The 20,803-nt window shown below is 33.9% G+C and overlaps 1 protein-coding gene across 2 annotated transcripts in view; it reads left to right on the top strand.

Moving 5' to 3' along the window:
• ARHGAP12 (Rho GTPase activating protein 12) overlaps positions 1–20,803 on the top strand; it is a 108,677-nt gene that overhangs the window by 70,589 nt on the left and 17,285 nt on the right. For both annotated transcript variants that reach the window (XM_044679707.1, XM_044679706.1), the window contains 4 exons: positions 2,424–2,485; positions 9,975–10,056; positions 17,124–17,225; positions 18,783–18,881. In XM_044679707.1, the coding sequence (XP_044535642.1) occupies positions 2,424–2,485; positions 9,975–10,056; positions 17,124–17,225; positions 18,783–18,881 (345 nt within the window). The remainder of the gene's footprint in view (positions 1–2,423; positions 2,486–9,974; positions 10,057–17,123; positions 17,226–18,782; positions 18,882–20,803) is intronic.

Here is a 20,803-nt window from a genome sequence, read left to right as displayed (position 1 = left end):
ATTGGTATGGACTTTGACATTTGAGAGGCATCTGTATAGAGCTAAGAACTGAAGATGTAAATGAGATTTCCAAGCTACAGAACATAGAAAAGGAAGGGCCAAGGGCAGAGACAACCACCGTTAGGTGTTGGAAAGAAGATGATAAAGCTATAACTAGATGCTGTGTTTCTGAAGTAAAGCAGGGAGTATGATCAGTAGTGTTGCCCAATTCTCCAGAGTTCAAAGAGAGTAGAACCAAAATGACTGAAGGCTTTGGCAGTTTAGTTCATTGGTGAGCTCAGTGTTAGAAGGGGACTGATTAGCAGTGAGACTAATCGCATTACCTCTCAGAGTTTCTGTGTCCTTGGCTACAAGGCAAAAGCATTAAATTAGATAATCCCTCAACCTTCAATGGTTATCTAGCTCAATTTTTAACTGAACAGTCCACTCCCTATTACAGCTGAGAAAGTAGACATCCAACTTTGTGTAAAGCCTTCAATACAGGAGAACCTTTTACTTCCTGTAATTACCTCTTCATTTTACCTTTGTATAGTTCGAAGTGTTCAGGAATCTTTTTACCTCAAGCCTTAATCTATTTTTCTGAAACTTGTATTTTTTTAATCTTGGTTCTCTTTAATTAAGCAGAACAGGTCGGATTTCTTTTTCACATGAAAACTTTTCAAATACTTGAAAGAATATTTTCTTTTTTATTTTAATAACAAATTTATTCATGTTTTCTGAAGTTATATGTTCCAAATTGTCTCCTTTCCTTCTTCCCTTTCCCCTCCTGGAGCTGGCAAACAATTCAATCTGGGTTATACATGTATTATCACACAAAACATACTTCTATATTATTCATTTTTGTAAGTGAATAATAAACCCCCAAAATATATATTCAAATTAACAAGTAATCATATGCTTTCATCTGCATTCCTACTCCAACAGTTCTTTCTTGACAGTATATTTTAATAAGTACTGATTTGCGACCATGAACTAAGAAAGAAACACCCTAAAACTCTAGAACATGTTAACAATATTTGAATGAATAAAAAGCATGTATTACACCCTTAATATGTACAAAAGCACTTAGCTAAGTGCTGGGAGTACAGATGGAAATGATGAGATGTTAATCATCTCTCATCTGAGCTTTTGCATTAACCTTTTAATTGGTATTCTTGCCTTAATTTTCTTTCTCACATCAGTCCTTTCTCCACATAGCTGCCAAAATGGTTTTTCTTAACCTCAGATCTGACCATCTTCCCTACTCAGTATACTTGAGTGCATCTCTGTGGCCTTTATTTGGCATTCACAAGGCCTTCACCAACTGGTTCAACTTACTTTTGCAACCTAATTTTATTTCACACCTCCTTCAATTTCTAAATATTTGTTTGCTTATCTCCTCTATTAGATTGTGAGCTCTTTGAGTTTAGGGACTATCATTTGCCCTTTTTTTTTGTATACCCCATGATTAGTACAATGCCTAACACACTAGGCACTTAAAAATGTTTATTGATTGGCTGAAAACTAGTGTGACATTCTAAGATTATATGATTTAATATGACTTCCTCATTTTGTGAGGAGATTGCATTGTAGTTCTTTGTAGTTTGTATTAATGATTTTTATTATACTAAAATAAAAATTCTGAATATCTTTTATAAGGTTTGCTAAATTTAAGCTACAACTCTCACCTACCTTGTAAAATATTTTCAGAATTTAATTTGGATGTTAGTTTCCTCACCTAGGTTTGGGGCAAAGATTCTCTTCCTCATCTTTTTTCTTTTTTAATTCCTTACCTTCTGTCTTGGAATCAATACTGTGTATTGGTTCCAAAGCAAAAAAGCAACAAGGGCTAGGCAGTGGGGTTTAAGTAACTTATCTGGGATTACACAGCTAGGAATTGTCTGAGGCCAGAATTGAACCCACAATTTCCCGACTCCAGGCCTGGCTCTCTATCCAGTGAACCACTAAGCTGCTCTCTGTCTCTCCCCTAAGACTTATCTTATGAATTGTTGATCTAGAAGTACTTATTTAATAAGAACTTATTTTTGATATGACCTTTGGTTAACACTTTCTAACTGTCAAAGTTAATAAAAAATGCAAGAATCATTAAATTGGAAGGAAACTAACTATAATTTTAGTACTATACATAAGTTTCTGGAAATTTGCCAGTAGCCTCTGATACAGCATGCCTGTTACCCAAGCATATTGCTTCACCTCTCAGGGACCCAGATAACCCCCTTAAGCTGCAGAACAATTAGTAATCATTTCCCTTCCAAGGAGCCCCCTTCACTGATAAAATCATAAGTCTGGACCCCCCCCCAAAAAAAAAAGCCTACCAACCTTTTCTTGTACATGCAAATTCTTAAAATTTAGATTGTTTTTGATTGCTGGTTAGCTGGAGTGCAGAAATGGATGTCTATAATCAATCTCTCTCTGTTTTCTAGGGTCAAGAAAAATATGGATTGTTAAATGTAACAAAAATTACAGAAAACGGGAAAAAAGTTAGGTAAGTACACTAAATCTTTGGTGTTTTTAATATTCTTAAAATAATATAAAAGATAAGGTGAAGAGGTGAAGGAATTCAGGATTAATTTTGCTTGAAAGTTGGAGCTCTTCTGATTTTCGAGGATACTGGGGAAGCACTTAACTAAAAACTAGCCATGTAAATGATTAAAATATCCAAAAGCCCCATTCCACCCTCCCCATCAAAAAGAATTAGATTTTATAGTAATAGGCTATATTTAAAATGTGGTTTTTAAACTGGAAGAAGGTTGATTCACTTAGAAATCTTACAAGTTTTCTTGTCCCCTAGTGGGCTCTGCACTAGAATCATTTGCAGGCTTTGATTTAGACTGTCATCTAGTGTTCACTAATACAGGAAGGAAGGAAATAAGCATTTTTTTTCCCCTTTCTTTTGAGTATTGGGCCCAAGGCAGGAGAGCAGCAAAGGCTAGGCAATGGGAGTTCAGTGACTTGCCCAGGGTTACATAGCGAGGAAGTGTATGGGGCTAAATTTGAACCCTAGATTTCCTATCTCAAGACCTGGATTGCTGTCCCTAGAAGCAATTAAGTGATTACTATGTGCCAGGCTTTGGGATAAACCCTAGGTATAAGAATACTAGCCATAAGAAAGACAATCCCTGCCCTGGAGGAGCTTACAGTCTTTTCTTTCTTTTGGGAGGAGAAGGGTATATGGAGCTCTTACGTTTTGTCTTGGATTTGATATTAAGTATCAGTTCTAGGGTAGAAGAGCAGTAAGAGCCAGGCAGTTGGGATTAAATGACTTGCCTGAGGTCACAACTAGGAAGTGTGTGAGGTCAATTTGAACTCAGGACCTCCTATATCCTGTTGTGAGGCCTGGCTCTCAATACACTGAGCACCTAGCTGCCCTCAGGGAGCTTACATTCCCATCCGGGAAGCTGACACACAAAAGAATGATGCTACCTAACTCTGGGCATGGTTTTAAAGATTAGTCATTATTTTGTGGGATTTTGTAGAAGTAGTATTCTAATTCCAAAGGTACTTATCCAAATAAAAGTAAGGTTGTCTATTTGCCATTTAACTATATCAAAAGTGGGGAACCTAGTGGAAATTTTGTTAAGGTTAAAAAAAAAAACCTTGTAAATAAATTACCTCAAGATTTTTTTTAAAGGATATAAACATTAAGTTTAAAAATGTTTTATTGACATTTTTTATCTTGACATTCTGGTTATTTCTGGGTATAAAAAGCAGCCTTTCTTTCCCCCTAATTGACCCTTCTTTATAACAGATCAGGAGTTAGACAATACATTAATGGCATTTGACCAAGAATGCAACATTCTGTCCTCCACTCCCACATCCCACCTATCCAATTTTGACAATTTCCAATTTCTCTTTTTGTCATTCTAGCTAATTGGCAGGGTGTAGGATAAAACTGAAAGCATATTAAATTTACCTCTCTCTCTCTTTTAGTGATTTGGAGTATGATTTGAGGTGGTCATTTTGTATTTTATAGTTTTGAAAACTGTTATCATGCTTCAATTGCTTAAATGTTGGTGTGGCTCTATGTGTGTCATGAATATCAGATTTTTGTCAAGGATATTTGGTATAAATATTTTCTCTGCTCTAGGGTTTTTTTTTTGTGTGTTTTTTGATTTGATTCTTACAAAAACTTGTAACTTTTATGTAATTAAAATTGCTTATATTCTTACCACTCTTCTCTAACCCTTGTTTTCTTAAGAGTTCTTTCCCAACTATAGTTGTAGAAGGGTACCTCCTCTTATTTTAGGATGTAGATATTGTTTACTCATCACAAGAAATGTAAAGCTATTTGGTTTGTATCTGATGCATGGAATGTCAAGAAAAATTCCCCGAATTCTCATTTTCTTGGTTTATGTGGTTAATAAACTGTTATAAAATTTTCAATTTAAGAAGAGTTTAAATTGTGCTCATCAGTCTTTTTTATGACAGTAATTCTTCCTTAAGGCATTTAAACAGATTTCCTTCTAGGTTTATTGAGCTACAACTCATTTTGTGAATTTTTTTAAGTAATGATTACCTTAACCAGAAAAAGATCTTGCAAAAATGTTTGTGTTTTGTGTCCATATGAGCTCTTGTCTATTAAAATTGTCAGAGCTCATGATTTTAATTATACCTGCTTTGTTTCCCTCCAGATCTTGACTTTTGTTAATGAATTTCAGTCTCTCTATATCATATTCCTTAAATATCAGCATATCTTTTTCATAACTACCCTGAGGCAATGTAGCCTTGGTATAAATCTGACTAATAAAATTGATGCTACTTTGGTTAGATAACATCTTTAATCTCAAGGTTTAGGGTGTGTTGTTTGAAGGCTGGGGATAGATGACTTTAAAGAGTCCTGTGACTTCATAGTTCTATAAGCCCCCCAGCTTTTCTCCCATACCATTTATGTATCCTAAAACTGTGGCACTAACAGTTATTACATCATGATGAGTGTTCTAAAAATAAAAGAGACATGGATTCAAAACAAAATGCAAGATCTTTGCTCAAAAGTTGGAAAGAAACCGTCTAGGACCCCTCAGATTTGAGCTCCGTCATTTACTAAGTCACCTGATCTTTCTGAATCTCAGTTTCCTCATCTGTAAAATGAGGAGGTCAGCCTACATGGCCAGTAAAGCCCCTCCTTACATCTTTGATCTTTGATCCCTCATTTGATAAATGAAAAAAAGAAGTTATGGGGAGACTTCAGTGATTCGCCCAGGGTCACCCAGGTTGTCAGTGCCAGGAGACTTGAACTTAGTTAGGGCTTCTGACTCCAAAGTCAGTGCTTACTTACTCATCATTTGTTAGGCAGAAGTTAAGTATGAAACAGCAACCATTTCACAGTTATTAATATGGTCAACACATCTGACCTTGCACTAGAAGATTGTTGTTTTACTGATCTCTGTCTATCCTTGGATTAGCTAGCATGTCACCATCATTGCTAGACTAGAGAATTCTGTAGATAGAATTCTCACAATTGATTAAGATTTATAAATCCACAGAACATGTTTTTTTAAAAGTTAGATCAGTAGTAATATTTCCAAATATCTTCATTTCTTGTGATGAGTAAAAAATATCTACATCCTAAAATATGAGGAGGTACCCTTCTACAACTACATTTGGAAAAGAATTCTTAAGAAAAAAGGGGATAGAGAAGAGTGTTAAGACCTCTAAATGTTAGTCATATGGAAACAAACATGTGAAGGCCAATAGAAAAATCATCTTGAATTATATTCATTCAACAAACAACTTGACTATACCTCACACATGCTAACAAACATGAATGTTTTCATCTGAAAAAAATAAATAGGGTTGATGTAAAGCCATGACTTCACTTATGTACTTACTGCTTGAGGTTTTTAAAGTATGTCATCAGCATTTTTATGTCAAGGCTGTCCTGTATGTCTTTCTTCCTCTGAACTTGTTTTGTTCTCTGTTGTGCACTTTGTCAAGGATATTTGGTATAAATATTTTCCCCACTCTAGGTTTTTTTTGTTTGTTGATTTGATTTTTACAAAAACTTGTAACTTTTATGTAATTAAAGTTGCCTATATTATCTTAACACAGACCAAAAATCCCTCCCAAAACATGTAAAAAATAAGGTGAAAAATAGTATACTTTGATCTGCATTCAGATTCCATCAATTCTTTCTCTGGAAGTGGATATCATTTTTCATTATGAGCCTTTCAAATTGTCTTTGATTGTTGTATTTATTGATTTAGAGTAGCCAAGTCTTCCATAGTTGATTATAATGATAATATTGGACTTTTTGTGTACAGTATTCTTTTAGTTCTGCTCATTTCAATTAGAATTATTTCATGTATTTACAAGTTTTTCTGAAAACATCTTGCTCATCATTTCTTATAGCACAATCGTATTCTATCTCAATCATATACCACAACTTGTTTAGCCATTGTTTGTTTAGATAGGCATCCCCTAAATTTCCAATTCTTTGCCACAATAAAGAGAGATACTATAAATAGTTTTATAAATATTAGTCCTTTTCTCTTTTTAAACATCTCCTTGAGAGATTAAAAAAATGGGAAAGGATATGTTTGTACAAAAATATTTCTAGCTGTGCTTTTTGTGGTGGCAAAGAATTGGAAACTAAAGAGATATCCCTTCATTGGGGGATGTGTGAACAAATTGTGAGATGTGGGATGTGGTATTTCTAGAAAGAACTGGAAAGACCTATGTGAACTGATTAAGAGTGAAATAAGCAGAACCAGGAGAACATTGTGCACAGTAACTGAAATATTGTGGGATGATCAAATGTGATAGACTTGCTGCTATAAGCAATACAAAGATCCAGGACAATTCTGAGGGACTTACAAAAAAGAATGCTATTCACATCTAGAGAAAGCTCTGTGGGAGTAGAAATGCAGATGGAAACATATGGTTTATTACTTATTTATTTGGGCATATGATTTGGAGTTTTGGTTTTATAAGATTATTCACTTAAAAAAATGAATAATATGGAAACATGTTTTGAGTGATAATACATGTACAATCCAGATTGAATTGCTTATCAACTCCAGGAGTGGAGAGGGAGAACAATAAGAATCATATAAATTTGGAAAACTTATGTGTAAATTTGTTATTATAATAAAATAAAGATAAAACTTAAAAAAAGATAACAAAAATCTCTTTGGGATACAGACCTAAAAGTGGTATTTCTCGATCAAAAGACAGGCATATTTTTAGAGCTTTTTCCTATAGTATAGTTCCAAATTGCTTTCTAAAATAGTTGGATCAGTTCACAGTTCACAGTTCACTAAATAGTACATTAGTGTTCCATTTTCCCCACATTTATCCTTTTTCTTTTCTGTCATATTAGACTGGCTGGCACAAGGTCACGTATTTCAGAGTAGTAGAAGTTACTACGTGATATTGGCAGAGGAATGGTCTCAGCATAGCAGTAGAGGAACCAAGAGTAATAGGATGAAGGTATTTCTGACTGAACCTACAGTACTTATTAATATCAGGGAAGAATCCAAAATCTTTTTAATGATAAGGTGGAGAGAATACCCAGTAGGGAGTACCTTATAAATGAAATCACTCTAAGACTCAGATTTTGATTAGAATCTTAATACTAATAACAGGCAGCTTGCATTCATATAGCACTTTAAGGTTTGTAAAGCACTCTACAAATATCCCATTTTATTCTTATAACAACTCTAGTATGTAGGTACTTTTGTTATCCCCATTTTACAGATGAGGAACCTGAAACAGATTAAATGACGTCCAGAGCTGCACAACTAGAAATTATTCTAGGGCTAGAGTTGAACCTCCAATCTTCTGACTCAAGGCCCAGTACTTTTTATCTACTGTACCACTTTATTGCCTCTTCCTAGGATGAAGAAGCCATTTTTATCTTGTCTTCCAGATGTTTTCCCTCATTTGATTTTAAGGCCAGGCTAGTCTCAGGCTTTGCTAGCTAAGAAGAAGAGGATTGCTGTGAAAAAACACTGCTACAAGGAGAATTGATGATCTGTTCTGAAACATTCAGATTGATGAGATCACAGAGCCATTGGAGTATTATTTTTGTTTATTGTGGCATGATCTCCATCAATTTTTCTCATTAATCTCTCAGATGAAGTATTTTTCACTATCTAATCTAGCAAGTCTGAAAGTCATTTTATCAAATCTACCTTATAAATTCCTGGGACAGAAATCTTAGAGAAAATATTTTCTTTTCTAAATTCTTAATGAATAGACTTAATCTTTTAAAAATCTGATTTCCTATATATGTAACTTTAAAATTAGGACAGCATCCATCTGAAAAGTTTGGGGAATAAAAGAAGATACCAATTTCTAAGAATTTTCTGAAATTCTAAAAGCAAAATGGCTAATAAGATTATGGATTACTTAACAGTAGTTACTTAATATTTTTGTAGGGAGGAGATTTGTTTCTAGTGATTAGAGAAAGGTAATAGAATAATTTGATTGTTCTGCACATATGTATTGAACAGTAATTGTGTCTATAGTGCTCTACTATGAGGAAGAGGGAATTTAAAAAGAAAACTTAAGGTACTGTTCCTTTCTACAATATTGGAAAGCTTGGTTTTTTAAAAAATCTGGATAAGAGAAGTACACAGAGGCTGATACACTGTGATCCAATCAAACATAAAATCGAACCTAACAGACTTCTCTACTAACAGCAATACAAGGATCCAGAGCAAGGCTGAGGGACTTATGAGAAAGAAAACTAGCCATATTCAGAGGAAGAACTGTGGGAGTAGAAACACAGAAGAAAAACAACTGCTTGAACACCTGGGCTGATGGGGATATTATTGCGGATGTAGACACTAAACGATAACTCTAGTCCAACTATCAATAATATGGAATTAGGTCTTGATCAATGATACATGTAAAACCCAGTGGAATTGTGCGTTGGCTAAGGGGAATTAGGGGGGTTTGGGGGAGAGGGAAAGAACATGAAATATGCAACTATGGGAAAATATTAAAAATTAAAATAAAAAAATCTGGATAAGAATTCTTTTCAAGTTATTTAAATATAAAGGATTTTTTTAGTTTTTTGATTGTTACAATGACAGAATAATGTCATGTATCACAGACCACTTGTATACATTCCTTTTTTGCTTAGTATGCTTCTCCAAATAATTCTGACAACTTTTATTAGTAATCATTTATTTGTGTGATTTAATATTATAGATTCTGTTAACATAAAGGTGTATTGATCAACCAGGAAAATTGCTAAGCAGCCACCAAAAAATGGAGTAACTGTTTTAATTGCTATAAATAAAGAATTCTCAAGCTTTCTATGTCATGTACGCCTTTGACAGGTGTGAAACTTATGGATCCCCTTCTCAGAATAATGTGTGTGTGTTTTTTTAGATAATATTTATTTATTAGTTTGGTTGCTTTTTTTTTAGAATATTTTCCCATGATTACATGAGTCATGTTCTTTCCCCCCTACCCCCCACCCCCACCCCATAGCTGACGCACAATTCCACTAGGTTTTACATGTATCATTGATCAAGACCTATTTCCATATTGTTAATAGTTGCACTTGGGTGGTCGTTTAGAGTCTATATCCCAAATCATATCCGTATCAACCATTGTGTTCAAGCGGTTGTTTTTCTTCTGTGTTTCTACACCCACAGTTCTTCCTCTGAATGTGGGTAGCGTTCTTTCTCATAAGTCCCTCAGAATTGTCCTGGGTCATTGCATTGCTGCCAGTACAGAAGTCCATTACATTCGATTTTACCACAGTGTATCAGTCTCTGTGTACAATGTTCTTCTGGCTCTGTTCCTTTCACTTTGCATCAGTTCCTGGAGATCATTCCAGTTCACATGGAGATCATTCCAGTTCACATGGAATTCCTCCAGTTCACAGAAAAATGTTTTAAATGCATAAAATAAGATATATAGTATTACAAAGGAAACCAATTATTTTGAAATATGGTTATCAATTTTTTTCAGCTCATAGTCTCTGCCTTTGTGGTAAATACTTATCTTTATAATTGCAGAAAGAACTGGTTATCTTCCTGGGCAGTATTACAAGGTTCATCTTTACTATTTACCAAAACCCAAGGAAGTAGCACAAGTTGGGTAAGTATGCCATATATGTCTGGTGATTTAAAAGTATATGACATTGTATGTAAATACTAACAGTATTTCGTGAATTCCAAATATATAGGTTTCTGTATGATGGAGGAAAGAGGTCTGAATGTCTACTCTTTTTTTTTTTTTAAACCTTAACTTCTGTGTATTGGCTCATAGATGGAAGAGTGGTAAGGGTGGGTAATGGGGTCAAGTGACTTGCCCAGGGTCACACAGATGGGAAGTGTCTGAGGCCAGATTTGAACCTAGGACCTCCGGTCTCTAGGCCTGGCTCTGAATCCACTGTGCTACCCAGCTGCCCCAATGTCTACTCTTAAAGTTAGAAAAATCTGTGTCTCCTAAGTATTATAGAGTAGCCATATTCCTGCCATAATACCAGCATTCTACTACTAAAAGTGGTTGATAGCTTCACAAATACTTTACTCTTAAATTATTAGGCCTTCATTTTATGTATATCGGAAAGAAAAGCCTAAAAGAGAGAGGTAATTTACTCTTAATTGGGGGTGGGGCAGCTGGGTGGCTCAGGGGATTATGTCAGTCAGTCCCAGAGATGGGAGGTCCTGGGTTCAAATCTGATCTCGAATACTTCCCAGCTGTATGACCCTGGGCAAGTCACTTGACCCCCTTTGCCTAGTCCTTACCACTCTTCTGCCTTAGAAGAACTCGTATTGGTTCTAAGGCAGAAGGTAAGGGTTTAAAAAAATTTTTACTCTTAATTGGAAGGAGTAGCCAGTAATGACAATAGGCTTTGCATGCCATGCATTGAAAGGGTACTAGGGAATAGTCTAATTGTAGCATTAAAATGCATTTCTAATGTTGGAAGTAATTTTTGACTTCCTTTCCTTGACAGAATAAGGACAACTTATCATAATTTGAGTAATTCTGAAACCTTATTTTTTTATTGCATTTAAACAAATACTCCATATGCATTTAAACAAATACTCCATATGCATACAGGTTAGCAATTTTTATATCATCTCAGACTTTAGTCTCCCTCACTCTCCAATATCCATTTAGTTGGCAAGTTTTGTTGGTTCTATCTTTATAAAATCTTTCTGTAAATGTCCTCTTCTCCCGGCCCCCCATCTCCTATCATATAAACTATTGCAGCACTCTCCTTACTTGTTCTCCTACAGAACTACAAAAATAACTGTGCTCTTTCTGCTCCAGAGTCTTCAGGGTCTCTCTGTTATGTCAAGGATACAATTACAAGCTTTTCCTTTGGACATTTAAAACCCTTTAAAGAGACTGCTTCCAGGCTGCTTTACTGGTTTCATTTCATATCACTTTCTTCTGTTCATTCTGCATTTTATCCAGACTTCACAGTCAATCTCCCTCTTCCGAGTTTTTGCCTAAATTCTTCCTCATGCCTGGAGTACTTTCACTCACTCACTCATTCATTCACTCACTCACTCATTCATGCATGCAACAAGATTTCTGTGCAAGTTGTTGTGTGATGTTATAGAAACAAAACAAGTCCCTGGCCTCTATAACTGAGTAGTTAAGTCCAAGTTGTTTTAGAAATATAATATTTGAGAACCTTGAGCAGGGTCACAAAGCTAATGTGTCCTAAGTGAGATTTAAACTCAGGCCTTCTGATTCACCTTCTATCTGCTTTTACCTTGCACATAATAAATGATTGTTGAGTTGAGTTGTTTTAAAATAACATTAATTATAAAAATTATTAACAACTATTCCGAGAATCATTAAAGTCTTATTCTTGAAACTTATGTTTTTTCATTTAAATGCACTGAAATGCATACCTTTCCTATATGAACATTTTACCAATACTTATCCTACTCATTTACCTAATTATTTCTCTCATTAGCTAAGTTTTTTAAAAAATTAATGGAAAGTTGGGACTTTTATGAGATTCATAGGATATGTGAAGACAAATATATTTTATAGGATTAAATTAAATTTCAGTTGTCTGTATTCATAAAAGACCCATATGAACATTGCCCTGCATCAGATTCTTTTTAGGGCAAGATAGCCTTCAAATCCTAGCATAATCTAAATAACAATATGATCTGAATCAGACACAGACTGAATGTCTCTTCATTCTTGTTCCATACTCTGATTTGATCTCTCTATATAACCAACATGATAAAATAATGTTTGACATAATTCCCATAGCATGAGAATTGGAAATTTTATTTTGTTTTCAAGATAAATAGATGTTGAAGTGAGTTATTAATAACAACTTTTAAAATTTTTGAACTGAAACGTGCTGCTGTTTTTTGGTAGGGGTGGGGCTTATATTAGCATATTTCTAGAGAATTACACAACTCTGGATATCTACTTCTTGTTTAGTTGATAGTTGGAATTGAGTAAAAGATTTTGTAAAACTGGAAATTGTGTAGAAAACAAAGTAATTATGATGTCAGTGGATAGTTGGAAAAGGAAATTTAAAGGGAAATGTTGAAAATAAAATTTAGAAGGTTGAAATTTTCTAAGTCCTTACTTTCTGTCTTAGTATCAGTTCTAAGACAGAAAAGCAACAAGAGGCTAGGTAGTTGGGGTTAAGTGACTTACCCAGGGTTACACTTGGGAAGTGTCTGTGGCTGTGTTTGAACCCAGGACCTCCCTTCTCTAGGCCTGGCACCCTACTTATTATGCTACATAGCTTCCCTGTAATGTTGATTTTTTAAAAACATTAGAAAGGACTCTTGAGATAGCCCTAGGTCACTAGGTGAAGAGCTCACTGTCTCTCAATTTATCTTGTTTTAATTATATATTGAAAGATTCTAGTGCTTCAGAAAATGTAGTAGAGAAATTAAGTGAGCAGGAGCATTTTTATATCTGTAGGCTCAGATGACATTTAAAATGTATTAAAATACTTTCAAAAATTACATATAAATTTCCATCCTATGATGATAGTTTAAAATGTACAGTGTAAGGCTTTGCTTAAAGTTGGGCTGCAAAAAATATTACACTGAAAAGCAATGCATAGAATTTCATAGTATCTAGAAAATATAGGAAGCTATTGGATGTAATAAGAGTGTGGTTGAAGGCAAAATTGAAAATCTTGGATTGGTTTCCCTTTGCTATTTAAAACATCTAGTATATGTTTAGAAAGTTGAGTTGGGAAAAATTGTATTCCAGGTTTTGGTATTACTTGGCTTTTATGGATCATCTCTATCACTTACTCTTTCTCTTCAAAAGCATAGGCATTGAGAATTAAAGAATTAGGTTTATAGGACAAATTAATTCATATCAATTCAATAAGTATTTATTATGTAGTTCAAGGTACCAGGAATACAAAGACAAAAATAAAAAACAACCCTTGATGTTAAGGACTTTACATTTAGAATGTATGATTTTGTCCTCTTAATCAGTGATTAAATTTGTAGAATTTCATCATAAAAGAGTATGGATATTATATTCTCAAGATTTGATCTTTTTTAATCTCCAGCATATTGAACTCCTTCCATTTTCTCTTTCTAGGAAATAAGCAAAGAAAATGGGCTATCCCCCATGAGATTCATATTTTTATTTTATAGGATCATTCTGTAAAGTGTGCTGGGTACCTAGTCAGATGCCAGTTATTTTAAATTTAAATATTCCAACACTGTTAAAAAAAATTAATCTCAAATTCTGGACATTTAAAATGAATTAATATTCTGTACAAATATTAATTTTTAATGATCATGCATTTCTTTGAATAGGTTGTTTGTATCCATTGTGCATCCTATAAAGTGTCCTCTTGAGAATGTATATAGTGGCAAATTAAGAAAAAAATCTTATGGTGTCCACTGCCTCTTGGGTATAAAAGACGAGCACCAAAGTTCAGTTTTGTGAGTGTTGTGTGTCTGTGGTAGAATCATACCCTCTCCTGCCCAGGGCTTCGGGGATTTCCTCTCATGCATCCTTGTGCTAGTATGCATTGTTATGACATCATCCCTCTCTTCCCTTTTCCCATCAAGTCATTCTGCCCTCGGGGCTCAATTCCGGAGCTCCTGCTCTCCCTGCTTTCTTCTTGGAAAGATTCTGTGACCCGCCGGCCTGCTGTCACCTCTGTAAACTCTGACCACCCTGTTTCAGCTGTCACTGTATGTGTTCTGTTGCATGCCTCTTGCCACACCTGCAGCAATGCTCTTTTCTTTGACATGAATACATGGAAATAAATGCAGCAATGAAATGGAGGCAATATGATGTAAAATGATCAGAGACCTGCAAACCTGGGTTTAGTCCTTGTTCTGTCAATGATTTGCTGAGAGACCTTGGGCAAGTCACCTAACTAAAGTGAATCTGCTGTCTAATCTACCAGATGGGGAGTACATGACCTCCAAGTTCACTTCTAGGTGCAAATTTGGTTCTTCTATTATTTGTTTAAAAAAAATGGGATGGGGAATTCCTGGGACTAAATGAGAAAAATTATAAGCAATTTTGCTAAGCAAATTGAATCTTTCTGGCATTCCATTTCATGTCATTTTATTCATTATTTTGTTGCTGAAATGCTTCTATTTAGATGTGTCAAAAACTATTTTTGATCATAATCTATAGATTAACAGTTTCGAATCTAAAAAAGTAAATTTTTGGAGAATTTAAAAATAATTTTGGTGTTTTTAAATTAATCCTTTTATCAGTTCTTCTTTGAAATATGTATTCTTGTGGTATGAATATGACTAATATAGCAAGGAAGCCCAGTGGTTCAGGAGAAGGAATGCTGGTCTTGGGACCAGAAAAACTGAAACACACTGATTGTGCTGCTTGCTTGCCTTTGGGATATTAGGGAAATAAAGGAAAGATGCATTTATTAAGCACTGTATGCCAGGCATTGTGCTTTACAAACACTATCTCATTTAACCTCTCCCTAAGAGAAGAGTGAGACTAAGTGACTTCTTAAATCTTTTTTAGCTCTAGATGTAGGAATGAAGTTATGTATTTGTTGAACCTACAGAATCAGAATCTTTGTTAGAAGAAATTTCTGAACAGGAATCTTCTCTACAACATTTCCAAGGGATTCTTAGAGAAGATACTAAATTTGTGTAGACTGTGGTTACAATTTTGGAACAATGTTACAAATCAGTTTATTTTTGTTGTTGTGGGATTTTGTTATAATAAGGAACACATGTCTAGATTTTACATCCTAATCTGTCCTGGATTGGACGTCAGATAGACCTGAGATCCAAAGAGGATGCCTGACTGAGCTCCTGGTCATGAACTAACCAGTGGAGAGTGCAATGATCCTAGCAGGATAAAGGCAAGATGACTCACCTGGGTTTTGCTCCATCTTTTTCTTCTTCTCAGTTGCTGAGTCATTTAGTGTTGTTTTGTCTCAGTGAACACTTAGAGAGCTTCTGGTTGGTGCTTCAGGACTTTGTTGTTATATAAGAGTGGGCTGAAGGGTCTTGATGGAGCAGAGGATTTGTGGTACCACAAATCTTAACTATAGAGAATGAGAGAGAACAGGAAGAGAAATTTAGAAGATGGTTCTTGGGGCATTTATTATAGCCACATCATAAAAATTCTGTTATTAAGGTAATGAGAAGATAAAACTTGATTGTGATGTAATATTAGCTAGCATGATAAGATTTTAAGCTAGCCACAGTTTGAGTTCATTTGAACACATGGTATTCATGGAGGTAGTACAGAAAAAGACTAGTTATTTTTTAAGAAACGTTAAATGTTATAGATGAGCTACTTTTTTAGATTGAAAGAACTACAATTAGCAGTTTTCTTTGGCAGCAGATTGTAAGCTTAGACTGAAACAGGAGAAAAGACAAAAATATTTGTGACTGAAGAGTCTGATAAATTCTGCTGTTAAAACCTAAAGCTGAGCAGTATGTCATCATTTTATTGAACTCTGATAATGAGCATTCCAATTTGAAGATGTTCATATCATACCAATGCAAATTGCCTCTTTTAATATATATTTGTTTATGTACAGCAATTTATGGCAGGATAAAACATTAGGTCCTAGAATTTAGTAATTTAATTCCATAGACTATGTGTGAATTTTTTAATGTACCTGTTCTAATTAGTGTAAAAATGTGTAATTGAAAAATTAATGATACATGTATGTAGCTCTTTTGCAGGACTATTCTTTGATCTTTACAAGGAATAAATAATAGTCCATTTTAACTTCATAATGACCTTTGGTGTGGCAGAAACTTTGGGAAAGTTACACAAGGATACTGACAACTATTAATTGACATCTAACACATTTTAAAATAAAACGGCTGTTGGCTTGTGCTAAAAGATGAATAAAAACTGGCATCTAGAATATTTGTGTCTGAGTGAATAGTCCAAATTTATGAATGAATCTGTATAATAATTGCATGCTTTTTAAGTTGTCATAAAAGGAGCGTGGACCTCTAACCCAAGCCAACCATATAAATTAATTTAGATTCAAGATCTAAATAATTAGATGTAGGTTGATCATTTTATTAGAAATTATTTTAGCATCAGTTCTATGGATTCTTTTTTAAAAAGCAACAATTAATACCCTTGTCACTACTTGGATTATTGTCAAAACATTCAAAAGTTTGGATTAATCTAGTAAAAATTCAGGTAATCCCTTTTTTAGAGGAAAAACAAATTCTCAACATATATGAAAACATATATGAGAAAATGTTTCTAGCTGTATAGAAAAACCTTAAAGACTTTTTCTAAATAGTAGAAGATGAGACTGTAATTTAATTGAAATTTTCTGGAATGACCAGTTTCAAAGATAAACAATAAGTATATTGACTTAAATTTAAAATATGGTTTTAAAATTTAATGTAGGAGAAAATTTGTGTTCTTCAGTTTTAACATATCATTTTTGTTGATAAGTTTTTTAAACTAATACTTTTTCCCACCATCAAAAACTAATTTGATCTTGAGTTTTATATTTCAGTTTTTCTTTGACCGTTTTATGTAGAGATACTCATAGTACTAACAAGTAAAGTCTATGACTAGAAACAGTACCTTTTCAATGGTTTTCAGTCTTAAAAGAGAAGCTATTTCTTATGCTCTATTGTTTGTTAATATTGGGAATTTGAAAGTATGACTGAAAAAGGTAGATGAGCTACTACATAAAAGTTTTGTTTCTTTTTTTCTAAATTAAGTTCGGGGGTAATCAGTCTAAGCCAGAGTTCACTGTGGACCTCAAAGGAGCAACAATTGAGTTGGCTTCAAAAGATAAATCCAGCAAAAAGAATGTATATGAGGTAATTTATGTTTTCTAAGTACAGTTCACATCTTTGCATCTTTGAATAAAAACTTATCTTTAAAAAAATTATTTGGAAAATGATAGTCTTCAATTTAATACTATCTGTCTTGTGTGAACATTTTATTTTGGATAATATTCCAATTTTTAAAGAATTTATGGTGTCAGAATCTTGAACTTAGTTACATAAATTGTTGACTCATTCTTTATTAAGACCTTTTCTGTGATCATTACTACCACTCCTTCATGGTCCTATCCCACAACGTAAACCTGACTCTCAAAAGGAATGCTCCAATATGGTGTACCAGGACTTGGATACCTATTATATTATTCAATTGTATAAGTAAACAATTAGACATAATAATCTGACTTTTGATCCCATTATTCCAAGAGAAAAAGGTAGCATGGTGCCATTTCAGAAAGGTCAAGATAGTATCCAGTGCGAAATGTAGAATTTAGTATCTACAAATTTCCCCTTCAAACATTCTTGCGAAAAACATAGAACTAAATTATTAATGTGGGAATATTATTTCTTCAGTTTCTTATTAAATATAGTATCTCATTTTAGATCAGAATTTTCACTCAGTTTAGTAGCCTTTCTGCAAAAATATTAATAAAAATAATATTGTTTTATATATTTAAGTTATAACAATATATAATAATGCACAATATTGTCTAATATATACAAATATATAACATTCTATATAATATTTTAAGACAACCATAAAAACTTGATCTATAGAAGAAAAATATAATTATTTAGGCTTTTAAAATCCCTATCTTTAAAACATTACTATGTCATAGACTATTATTTCTTTACCAATTCATATGGCTATATTTCTTATTCTTAAATCCAAGACATTCTCACATTTGCATCCTAAAGCCATATTCCTAAACAAATATCTTGGTATATATGCAAAGGAATATTGATTCCCTACCATTCTCTGATTTGCATCATTACTCCAAATATACAGAATGAACAGTTTCAGTGTATTGGCAGACACGATTGTCAAAACTATAATATAACATAGTGGGCATAAATGCTCACAAAAAGAAATATTTTAACTGTACATCTGTGTAGAGAGCTTTAGTCTTTAAAAATAATTGATATAGGGGCAGGTAGATGGCTCAGTGGATTGAGAGCCAAGCCCAGAGATGAGAGGTCCTGGGTTTAAATCTGCCCTCAGATGCTTTCTAGCTGTGTGACCCTGGGCAAGTCACTTAACTCCCACTGCCTAGTCCTTAACACTCTTCTACCTTAGAACCAATACATAGTATCGATTCTAAGATGGAAGGTAAGAGTTTTTAAAATAATAATAATAATAATAATTGATATAGTTCTTCTAACCTTTTATGGCCCCATGGTGCTTAACTTTTAATCTTTTTAGATAACATCAGTTAACCAGCAAATTATTGAATCTCATTGTGTGCAAAGCACTGGGGAAAGAAAGATGAAAATGGATCTAACCTTAACTGGTGGCATAAAAGCATGAATTGCTTAAAAACCTCTTAGTATGTTTTTAACACTGATTTAATTGTACATTCCTCCTTTCTTTAGCTAAAAACACGCCAAGGAACTGAGCTGTTAATTCAATGTGACAATGACACTCTTATGAATGATTGGATCAAAGTTCTTCATTGTACCATCAGTAATCAGGTATATATTTCATTTATGTTCATCTTCAAAGTTGATTTGCTCTCTTCTCCAGTGTCCTTTAGCTACTCTTTCCTCCTCAGTGTACATAGGTTCTCTGTCTGCTATAATTGAATATTTTGCTAAAGAAGCATACAAAGACATTTGCCATGTATTTTAGGAGTTCCCAGAAACCAATGAATGCATTGTCATTGTCATCAATATTTTAAATCTTTATGTGATAAAAATATGGTCTTGATACCCAAACCAGAGAAAGGAGAGACAAAAGAGTGGGGAGGGGGACCCAAAAAACTAAGGGGCAATATCACTAATGAACACAATTGAAAAAATTTTAATAAAATATTAGAAAGTAAGTTGTAATAATATTAGATTTTATATACTATGATCACATTGGGATTTATACCTGAAATGCAGAATTAGTTCTTCATAAGGAAGACTATCATAATAATATAATAAGGTAAATCTGTACAAAACATCAACCTTCCTATCTGTGAACAATAAAACCTAGTAAAAAGAACCCAGGAAGAGAAATTCCATTCAAAATAATTACAAAAGCTATAGAACATTTGTTAGTATCTTCCACGTTTCATTCAGAGACTAGATATAAACTAACTATAAAGTGCTCTTTACAGAAATACAAACCTAAATAATTGGGAAAACAGGCTACCAACAATCATATAAAAATATTCAAAATCACTAGTAATTCTAGAAATATATAAATGAAACCAGTTTTGAAGTTATCGCTTACACATATCAGACTTGCAAAGATGACAAAAAAAGGAAAATGACAAATGTGGAAAAATAGGAAAAACACTTGGGCCCTGTTGCTAGATCTGTGTATTGACCTATTTCTCTGGAAAGCAGTTTGGAACTATGCCCAGAAAAGTTACTAAACCATTTCATACTCTCTTGATTTCTCTAGAAATAGAGTAGGCCTATGCCCCAAAGATTTTTGTTTTGTTTTTGTTTTTAAGAGGTAAAGAAGTTATATGTACCAAAATATTGTAATAGCTCCTTTTTCAGTAGTCAAAATTTGGAGGGAAGTATACTACTATTAGGGATACCACAACAAATTGTGCTATGATGAATGCAATAGAACATTAGCTGACACAGAGGAGAGAGCTCTAGACCTAGAGTCAGGAAGACCGAAATCCATATCCAAGCTCAGATATTTACTGGCCGTGTGATTCTAGGCAGGTCACTTAACCTAGCCTCTATCTAACTTTCCTAAACAGTAAAATAAGATGATGATAATAATAACACCTACCTTCCAGGATTTTTGTGAGGTCCAAATGAGATAGTATGTGAGGCAACATTTGTATAGCACTTAGCATAGTTCCTGAGATAGTTAAAATAGGATTTTATCTTGTTCCTTGAGATGAAAAAAATGGATGGTTTTAAAGGAAAGCAAGGAAGACCTTTAAGAATTGATTTAAGGTGATGTCAATAAAACTTTGAGAATAATTTACATAATAATGTGTGAAGGTGAAAATTAATGATTGGACAATAATTTTATAAAATTATATGGTTGCCAATATTTATTATATCTTGAGTCAGAAATTTATTTTGGAATATTTACAAAATGGAGAGGAAACAATAAAGTAGAGAAATGTGAAGAGGTTAGAGAGATTATCGATCCTGTCAGTCTAAATGTTTACTCCGGGTCTGCTTAATCCAGGGAGAGATTAAGTAGCTCTCAACCAGGAAAGGCTGGTGGTGAGTAACCCTATGGCCTCCTCCACGATGGAAGCTAGTATCTTAGGAAACTAGGAAAGGAGTCAGCCTTTCACTCGCCCAACAAAGTAGTCCAGGAGTCAGAGTCTAAGTTGAAGCTGAACTCCAAGCCCACGATCTAAGCCACAGTCTCCAGCGAAGCTCCCTGGAAGACTATCTCCAGAAGGCAATCTCTTCAGATTATCTTCTCA

The sequence above is a fragment of the Gracilinanus agilis genome, chromosome 5 (assembly GCF_016433145.1).
Source record: "Gracilinanus agilis isolate LMUSP501 chromosome 5, AgileGrace, whole genome shotgun sequence".
In the NCBI taxonomy this organism is placed as follows: Eukaryota; Metazoa; Chordata; class Mammalia; order Didelphimorphia; family Didelphidae; genus Gracilinanus; species Gracilinanus agilis.
The sequence above is the reverse complement of the archived record's forward strand: the minus strand, read 5'-3'. Positions and strand labels throughout refer to the sequence as shown.